Raw genomic sequence first — 10,298 nt, forward strand, 5'->3', positions numbered from 1 at the left:
ATTTGTCTCTGTCTACTTGGTTTGGTTGTGTGCATGGTTGTATAATCTTTCTTGTGGTTTACAGCAGCAATGGTATTTGGTGTTAAAGCAAAGGCCTACAGAGCTAACTGTGCAAATCAGAAAATCATCCAGGGAATTTCAATAAAGCAGAGGTGTTCCATGAAAGCAAATCATTTAAGGAAAATTTTATATTGTTTACGGGTGTGCGAGAGCCAAGGCTTAAATTTCCAATTTGTGTAGCCCTGGAAATCATATTTCTTTAATCATTATGCCTAATCTTGCAGTGGATAAAGTGCATTTTCAGACTACGAACATCATGATTGTTGTTCAGACTAATACTGCTACCACAGACCTTAACATGAATTAAGTTAGTTGTTCATTTCCAAGGGAAGCACACCTCCCGGTGTGGATTGTCAGTAATTTCTGAAAGCTACTACTAGAAAATCCATTAAAGCCCTTTTGAAAGTTAAAGAGTATTGTACAGTACATGCATACATTGTGTGTGTTAGAGACCTGCCCCACCCCCATGATTTAGAGCATGTGGTCACCTCTCCTCATCCACTTTTCACATCCCCAATGGCGCTCCACACATCCAGCAACAGCACGTCCGGGAAGGCAAAGTCCCCCAGAACCGAATCCAGAGCCTGGGCAAAGTCGTCTGGGTTCTTCTTGTCTTTGCCTGCCTCCACTATAGTGGCCGCTACAAGAGAGAAGTGCCATACTTGAGTTCCCTGCTGGCGAGTGAGACCCTTACAGATCCTCACATAAAATTTCAGTTGGACAATTACCCATTAGCGGAACACATTGCACCATTTCCAATGGTCTTTAGCGTTGCTAACTCTGACCTCTAAACCCATGCTGATACCCCTGAGCCAAGAAAGGTTCTTCAATGGATCCCAATCTGATAACTTGCAGACACCACTGACTCACAAGCTAATCTTTCCATCTTGTCATCGCCATCTTAGGCCCTATCCCAGACAGCATCACAACACTTCCCAATAATTCCACGAATCACCATGGTCAATGAACAGCCACCTGTCTAATATTTGGCAATATTGCTGCCAAATTATTATTATTATTATTATTATTATTATAATAATAATTATTATTATTATTATTATTATTATTAAGCAAATAGGTATTGGCATATCAAGGCATCAAGTCTATCAAGTTCTCAAGTCTGGAAAATCAAGTATTTCTTAATCATTTTATATTTCCAATTACTTTAGCTTTATAGTCAACTACTCAAATAAGCATGAGTGCAGCTCTCTAAACAAGTTAATAACTTTCAGAAATCCCAGCTGAATCATTCACACAGCACCCAGATAGATATGCATATACCTCTGCTCTACAGGATATATTACTGCCTCAGAATGGTCTCCTGGGCACTGTTGTACTGCGCGACCACTGGAATATGTGAGGGTAGCGACACTCAATGGTTTTAAAGTGCTGCTTTAAACCACCTCTCAATCCCTCAATCCCTCAAGCGTCGGAACGACTGCTTGTTGATATCTTTGCACATAACTAAAGGGAAAACCCTCACCAAGGGCTTAAGGGATAACACTGCTAATGGTTCCTGAGAGCATGTTTAAGTTCCCGTCTTCAGATGCTACGCTTCAGTTTATTTTAGTTAGTTCAGTAAAAGCTGCCTTTTATAAAACATTAAGTTAGCCATCAGTACTTTATATGTTTGCATCGGCATTGTGCTACTCTGAAAATTTGGTGAGTTAAGGGAATACATTATTCTAGGTTGGGGAACATTATTCTAGGTTGGGGATGTCACCAACTGATACTGGCTGTGTAACTCAGTGTGCCACAACCCAAAAACATGTATGGTGTACATACAGTATTCATTATTACCTTGATCTGATCATTACCTTGGCATTACCTTGGCATTCCTTGTCTTTCCATTCCTTGCTATTTTCCAGAATTTCTGACACATGGTCATTGAAGACATTTAAAGGAAAGTGCTGACCCAGAGCTCAGTCATTTCAGCGGGGGAAAAAAGAAGCAATCCACCTCACCCAACTCCAGGTCCCGGATGCCCATGTAACTCTCTAGCAGGTCATCCACTGTCTTCACAGCTCTCTCCTCGAACTCGTCCGGCTGGGGAAAGGAAAGTCTCCATGACTCAGTATCAAGAATCAGTATCAAACATTCAATCAATTAGATGAAGTTAATAAAATGGAAGCTTGTTATTACCATCAGTGGTAATTTACAGTTTGATCTTTCTACTCAGAACAGTGCGATATGTACATTAATGTCTAATCATGGGCAAATCATACAGTATATATTCACAAAACATTTATTGTGCTGAAACTTAAATATGAGAGCTCATGACATAAAAATGTAAATAAAAAAAAAAACATATTTCCATGTTGCTATATACAGATTGAAAAAAAACAATTATAAAGTGGACTTTTCCTGCTTTTGCTCTTAAAAGAACCCACGAAAAACCAATGTGGGATTCATGAAATATGCACAGACCTTTTATGTTTATCCAAAGTATATCAGAGGATGAATGCTAACTGAATGCGTGTGCCTGTTCATGTTGATTTGCATAAGGAAGCACCCTAGGGATCCTATAAAATGTATTCCACTTGCAGAGTTGTGTGCAAACATCAGCCATTCATCGCAAACGTATCTGTGCCTCATATGCACGGCCCCTGAAGACGCGCTCTCTCTCCAAGGCACGATCAGCCAAGTAATCCAAAAGCAATAAAAATGCCATTGCTAAGTGCTGGCTTTGGCTGCACGTTTCTGGGTCTTTATATATCATTATCAATCATCATAAATGCTCTTTATAAATAATCTAATTAATTCCACATGTTACTATCATAAAAAAAAAAAAACTAATACGAAAAGTATGTGGGGAAAAAAACACTGTAAACTGAAATAGTAATTAAAACAAGAGGTTCTAAACTAAAACTACCAAATCTGTCCTTAAATCTAAATAAATAAATAAAAAATAATAATAATAATTGAGGCTATGCAGATTAGAAAATGTAGTTAAAATCAATAGCAAAGCAATATACATATAAAAATTGTATCGATAGACATTTGTTGTCAATATGAGATATGTAACTACTTAAAATTACTTTGCATGAATAATAAAGCATTCCAGTTATAAACAACTTCTGCACATGCTTTTACACATTTCCTAAATGGTAAATGGACTGCATTTATGTAGTGCTTTACTATTTATGCCTCTCATTCACCCATTCACACATACACACTCACACACACACCAACAATGAAAGGCTGCCATGCAAGGTACCAATCAGCTTGTTGGGAGCAATTAGGGGTTAGGTGTCTTGCTCAGGGACACTTCGACACGTCCAGGGCGGGGGATCGAACTGGCAACCCTCCGACTGCCAGACAATCACACTTACCTCCTGAGCTATGATGCCCCTATAAGAACAAATTCAGATTAGATTTTAGCTGAAGCTACTAGCTAGCTATAATTATCAGGAGACTGTTCACTCCTGTAGCTTTCACAGAGACAAGCTGGAATGCTCGTAGAAGCTGTTACGTAACTTACCAAGTCAAAATAAGCTCCCGGTGTTACCAATATAACATCGTAGTGAACAAACTTACGTCTTTTGGATTTTATTTCTTGTAGCTTAATTGTGTAGCTATTAGCTAACATTAGCGAAAGATCTAAAATTGTTTCATGCTTTTTTACATCAATGCCAGCTTTCAAACATGTGGAGTCGAGTATTTGCGGAAGACACATTGATCCACAGCCAGGTAGCCTTTTTTTTGTGTGTGTGCGAGTAGGACTACTTTATCTATTTAATCACTTCTACTTACTTCAGACATCGGTAATTATCAGTGGTGACTGGTGAGCTGAAAATTGGTGGGGCACAAAACTTTCCTTTAAACTAATCATTGATCTCAACCTGTTTTCATTAATTTTCCTTTATTATCAAGCGTGCCAATGATCAGACTAATCAAATGGCAAGTAGCCTAACACACAGCGTCTTCGTACCGTGTTAGGGGATTACATCAAAAAATTCAATTTATCTGTTAAAAATCTGTTTTAATCACCAAGTAGTCTACACTTAAGATACACCAGTCTGTTATCTACCATGATCGCTTTCAGAATAACCAGCAAAAACAAAACCTGCACTTCAAGATTGTTTACAATCTACGCATTAGATATTTGCCATGAATCAGCGAGAAAAGGCATGTATCGCAAATAATGTTGATAAAAATGTGCACAAAATTGATACTCAGGAAATCGAAGTTTCTGCCACTGCTAGTGATTAAACTAACTGATTTTCAAACGCATTATCATTAATCTCCCTACACAACGCAAGAAGCTTCACTTTCAATGATTAGTCAGATCATTTGCATGCTTGTTAATCACTGAAAATTAACTCAATTAGTTTGACATCAATGATTAGTTTAAAGGAAAGTTTTGCGCCCCACCAATTTTCAGCTCACCAGTAAATTAGTGTGATAAAAAGAGGCAGGAGATTTGTAAATCACCAGCAAAGGATGATTTGGTGCCTGGCTGATTGTGGTGGGCTGAACTGGACAAAAGTCCATCCCTGCTATCGCTCTATGGTATTTCAGTTTTTCTGCTAAAGCACTGATCCTCTAGGGTTATATCCATGGTCACTGTCTATGGGAAATCTTATCGGTGAATAATTATTTGTTATGGGTTACTCACCGTCCATGAACATGTCATCCGTGTCTGCGTGTGCCAGTGCAAACTCACCTCTTCCTGTACAGTGGCAGCCCCCGTGGTTCGAAGGCGGAGGGTCTCTCTCCCACTCGTCATCTTTCCCTCACCGGACTTGGGTGCCTTCGTTCTCTGGCCAATCATATCTGACAGAGAGGGAGACTTTTGACTTTTAATGTTCTTTTATTGGAACACAGAAACTTTCTACAGTTGCCTGAAAACCTACCCCAAACCACTATTTACAAACCCAAAACAAATCCAGAGAGAGAGAGAGAGACTGACTTTTAGGTCTCGTTTATTGCACAGAACAAAAAAATAAATAAGTTAGACCAACATGTTCACGACATTATACAAAATACCCACTCACATGCACACACAGACACGCACACACGCACACAGAAAAAAGGAAAAAAGTAGTAAATAAAATCACAGAAAAGAAACCATTGCAAGAAACCTAAAGAAACAAAACAAAATCAACCAAACTACACAGTCACAAAATCAAAACAAAAAACCACGATTGTGAAAATAGATCTTCATACCAATACTCAGTTCTAGTTTTCCTTCCACATTCAGCATACATAGAAAACCCCCCACTCCCCAAATCCTCCTGAAGCCCAATGCAAAATATGTCACCTCAGTGAGCAATTGCTTCTGAATAAATCCCTTTAAAACATGTCCATGTTCCAATGAACCCATGCCACCTATTCTATTTTTCAAAGTAAGCCAAATGGCTGTCTTTGCCTTTCCCAGCAAGAAGTTCAGTAGCACCACTTTTTGGATATGCTGGCCCATAAATAATTAGTGTATGAAAATCCCCCCTAGATAGAGTATACATAAAAGCTACATTTGATATTTCTGTTCAATCTCTACATTATTGTTCATTCTTCGGTTTTTGTCCGCAGTAGAATTATTTTCTGTAATAAACTAATTTCCATTGGCAAACACCTGCCTCATTTTGCACTGCCAACCTATTACCACAGCAAGGCACTGTTTCAACAGTTTTATAAAACTCTGATTTGCTCTCAGTTTAATGTCTACAGATAATTTCAAACATATAATTCATAAACTAATTTTAGTGTTCCTTTTAACCTGATAATAATTTAGTGGTGTATTCATATTGTGTGTTGCACATTTATTGGAATCTTATGCACACTGTTCCTTTTTCAAGGAATTCAATATTCAACTGATCCATCATATGTTAGTTCAGCGTTTCCCAACCGGTGTGCAGCGGCACTCTGGTGTGCCGTGTGAAAAATCCTTTAAAAAATCTTTTTATGTTCAAATGATTAAAAACAACTGAACAAATCCCATTCACAAAAGCCTAAATAAATGTCATTAAAATGCATATTGCTTAATTAAAACCCCAAAATAACATTTAAGCCTACTGTTGGCACATCACATCAACGTCATTACGTCGCTCGCGTTTTTTTTCTTTTGAGAGTGGTGTGGCATGAGATTCTGTAAATTTGGAAAGTGTGCCACGGAAGGAAAAAGGCGGGGAAACGCTGTGTTAGTTTGCTGCTGAATTAATCTCCATTACACTAAACAAAAGGTAAAATAAACTGTTGTTTGCTTGAGTGCTTGAATTTTCGCAAATTGTGTTTGTAAATAAACATTCATTTCACGTGTCATAGAAAGACTTGAAGTCTCGATGAATGTAGAAAATAGAACAGGGTGGTATTTTAATGTTCAATTCTCCCTGGAAAACACCTTTTGATCAGTACTTTGTGACAAATCTATTGTAAAACAAAAAAAATGTGTTATAGCGAATGCATTGCCAGATTTATTTATTCATTGATGGATTGGTTAGTGTTATGTACATCACCCAGTCTTAAGAGTGAATGAATTGCAGAGTCGTGGCTCTATGTGTTAGCGTGCCCTCTCACCAAAGGCTTTCTTAGGCTCCACCAGGCGGAGGGTGAAGGGTGCTCCTCTGGGCAGCTCCTTCAGCATCTTGGCCACCTCATAGTGCCTGCACCCAACGATGCTGCATTCGTTGATGGCCTCAATGTGGTCGCCTACACATACTGTCTTCAGCTTGTCAATGGTACTTCCCTCTTTGATTCTCTGTTTACATAGTGAAATTAGGACAAAGGGTGGAATCCGTCACTAACTATGCATCATGATTTTGTAAATGCTCCATAGTTTGCCCTCTTTACAATAATCAATTAACATGGGCAACTAATTACAACTGAACTCAAAGTAGATCAAAATAAACAAGCTACAAAACAAAGGTTTTTAAAATAAACTCCACAGAAAATATTTGGTAGTGTTCCAAGTGTACCCCACATCTTTGGTCTTTTGGAGGTCAATTTTCCAAAGGACATTAGATTACATTACAGGCATTTAGCAGAAGCAACTTACACAACTTTTACATAGCATTTACATTGCATCCATTTATACAGCGGGATATATACTGAAGCAATGCAGGTTAAGTACCTTGCTCAACCGTACAACGGCAGTGTACCACCCAGGACTCGAACCTGTGAACTTTAGGTTATAAGACCAGTTCCTTACCCATTATACTACACTGCCTACATACAGCCTTCATGCAGTTTTGCCTTCTCAGAATAGCCAATTCTCATCCAAACTCTTTTGCCCTGACTTTCCACTTGCAGACTGCTGCAAATGTCAATTGGCAAAACAATGGCAGACAAAAGGATGCGTTGGCAGAAGGACAATAGTAGGCTGTGTGCTTCTTCACTGTGTTCACAGTAAAATAAAAAATAAAAATCTACAGTAATGTTAATAGTGATTACTATCAATGGCAAATTCAAATCCTCAAAATTGGTGCACTAGATGCCACTTTCTTAAGTTATGAATGTTATCGCAGAGGTTCTACTGCAGTGTGCAGTAAATGTGTAATCATGTGTGATGTCCTCCCTCCTCTGCGAAGCTGCTTTATTTAGCTCGGAAAGGCCCAACCTTAATGAAAGCATATCCTGCGCCGTTGTCTGTGATGGTCAGGCCAAGCGCCTCCTCCGTCTTGGTGACCTCCACCTCCTTTGTTTCCCCCCTCACGTGGGCGAAGATGAAGTCCTCGAGACCGATCTGTCCCCCCAGCAGTTTCTGCATGTCCGCCTTATGTGTGTTCAGTGTACAGAACAGGATCTACGAGGGTGGGAGGGGGGGATACAGGTCATCTCTATCAGCAGACATTGATTGTGGCATCTAAATTGAATGTCAATGTGAATATTCTTTAAGAGGCAGTACATGATAATCATCGGTAATAACCTGCCCTACAGTTTATACATAGGAAACCTGTTTCCAAATCAAGATGTATTACATTTTTAATGTACGTACTGTAATGTAATGTCTCTCCTATCAAAGCATGGTCATTTCTCCCTGCAACTACACTCTGAAAATTAGCTTTCAAATTTTCATGTGATGGTGTGATCCTTTTTCACATTGGCCAGAAACATTGTGTCTTGTACTCATGCTTTTCACTCCTGTGCTGAAATCTACTATGTGTGGCTACCACTGCTCATATCAACTGAAGATGCATGGCAGAAATATGGCAGACAATTGTGTACAACAAAAATGCACATATACATTTCAGTCATGAGAACTGAGCATTTCTGGAACCATCTACAAAATTTATAAAGGTGAGTAAACGGAACTACACTGGTTAATACAGTCACACTCACCTTTCAACTTGCCAAATTGTAAATATTTAAGAGGATTCTTCTGAAAATAACTCTAAGCAAGTTCTAAGATTTCCATATGTGCTGGTAGATTGTGGTACAAACATGCAGTTTAACACGTCTTGAGAAAACAAAATCAGATCAATGTTCAAACCATTTTGATGATATAGATTTCAAACCCCCACTTAAAATGCTTCAGAACCATTACTGTTCATTTGATAGCTTAAATGACCACATTAGCAACCGAGAATACTGTCGCGCAATGTGACATAAATTATTAAGATTCAGATTCATGATACAGGCAAAACGTTCTAAGCGACCTTCAACAAAAACACACAACAGAAAGAAGTGTGTATTGTTCATGACTAGCCAGATACCCTTCTGTGTCATGTGTGGTCAATTAAATAACACCATGATAACTAAAACTTCCTCTACAGTCACTTTATAGCAGAATTAAATTCTGACAAATGACTGAATCAATTGTCGTACTGCACTGAAGACGCAATAATGTTACACTATTTGATGCATGTCTCACAACAAAAAACCTTTGGATGAGTTTTTGAAAGGGAAGCAGCGGACTATGGCCTACCTCTGAAGCCGAGATGAGAAACACCTCTGCAATCTTGACGTACAGCTCCTTGACGTTGGTGAAGCCGTGGATGGTGCCCGTGTGGCTGCCGTGAGCGAGCTGGGTGTGGAACACCAGCCTGGGCCGGGTCCGGGCGGGCGTTCCCGGGGAGGAGGGGAGCGGAGGCGCCGAAGGCACGGCCTCGCGGACGGCCTCCTCCCCTGCGCCCGCCGGACCCGTCGCCAGCAGGCCCGCGGATCCTCCGTCCTGCATCTGCCTGGATTCCGCGCTCTTCCGGGACTCCTGCGACACGGCCGGGGCTCTCGGTGCCAGAGTTCACCCGCTGAATTAATGAAGAGCGTGACCAGGTGACGGGTCACCTGAGAGCCCGCAGGATATCCGACACCCCTCAGGAGAGGGATCTTATTCATGTCACCAGAGATGAGTGCAAGAGCTCTTCAGCAAGCGAAGCACAGTAATCCCCAACTACCTGCTTTAGAACATTAGTGCACAGGCCCTCCCGCAGGGCACTCCAGCACATCAGTCTGTCAGTCAAGTATAAAATTCTGAATGTGTTTTAGTTTCTTTTTTTTTTACACATTTTCCCCTCTTTTCTAGGAAATCACCACCTGTGTCACTAACATCACTGTGTCACCCACAGAGCCAAAAACACTTTGGTTTTTATACTATAGTTTTGTCCATACTGTACGTGGCATTTAATGGACACTGCAATTGCACACTACAACGATGCTTGATTTAAAGGTTGGTTTGTATTACCAAAACAGAATCTTGATCAATATGATCTTATTTTGCATTGCATTACACAATTTGCATTGCATTACAGTGAGTGCACATTTCTTGCTTCAATGACTAATTGTATATATATATTTTTTTAAATATTTGACATTATATAGAATTCTGAATTTGTCTTATTTGTAAATAATGCAAGAACTGGATGCATGTGGTTTAGCATGATGTGTGCTTTAGTCATTTTTATGGTTGTTTGTTCATTGTACAAAAGGTTTTGTAGAGTTTAAAATAGAGATACTATGCAGAAGATGGAACCATATATTTTGACAAATAAGGTGACAGGCCCTGGTGTCATACATCCACGCACCCTTAAAGCGCTACAGGATATTATCAGTAGACTACTGACAGGTACTCTCTACAAACCGGAGTAAACTGCACTGATCCAGGAAAACATAGCCTTGTCGGTTCAACTTGTATCTCATGTAAAATACTACAGTTGTTACATAGGTGCAAGTTTGAGGTTCTTGACAAAAAAAAAGCATCATCTTCAGCAGGGCCGGTCTGTGGCATAAACGGTCTATGTGGTTGTTTAGGGCCACAACCGAACATTTCATAACAATGTAATGTAAGAAGGATCGATGGAATC

The 10,298-nt window shown here is 39.7% G+C and overlaps 1 protein-coding gene across 1 annotated transcript; it reads right to left on the reverse strand.

Annotated features, from left to right (window-relative positions):
* Nucleotides 1–19: 19 nt before the first annotated feature.
* Nucleotides 20–9,328, reverse strand: LOC135256861 (PDZ domain-containing protein GIPC3-like). Its single transcript, XM_064339091.1, has 6 exons — nucleotides 8,924–9,328; nucleotides 7,616–7,801; nucleotides 6,577–6,757; nucleotides 4,727–4,836; nucleotides 2,025–2,106; nucleotides 20–700 (listed from the first exon to the last, which is right to left on the reverse strand). Exons 1-6 carry the CDS (start codon nucleotides 9,173–9,175, stop codon nucleotides 555–557), a joined length of 957 nt encoding a protein of 318 aa, XP_064195161.1. The 5' UTR covers nucleotides 9,176–9,328; the 3' UTR covers nucleotides 20–554.
* Nucleotides 9,329–10,298: the final 970 nt, after the last annotated feature.

This window comes from Anguilla rostrata, chromosome 6 (genome assembly GCF_018555375.3).
Source record: "Anguilla rostrata isolate EN2019 chromosome 6, ASM1855537v3, whole genome shotgun sequence".
Taxonomy (NCBI): domain Eukaryota; kingdom Metazoa; phylum Chordata; class Actinopteri; order Anguilliformes; family Anguillidae; genus Anguilla; species Anguilla rostrata.

What these genes read in the sequence shown, in the direction of transcription:
- LOC135256861 (XM_064339091.1), bottom strand. Translation starts at nt 9,175, where the DNA reads ATGCAGGACGGAGGATCCGCGGGCCTGCTGGCGACGGGTCCGGCGGGC. An exon ending in TTCTCATCTCGGCTTCAGAG is followed by an intron (nt 7,802 to 8,923) that starts GTAGGCCATAGT and finishes CCACCCTCGTAG; the next exon opens with ATCCTGTTCTGTACACTGAA. An exon ending in CAGGATATGCTTTCATTAAG is followed by an intron (nt 6,758 to 7,615) that starts GTTGGGCCTTTC and finishes CTATGTAAACAG; the next exon opens with AGAATCAAAGAGGGAAGTAC.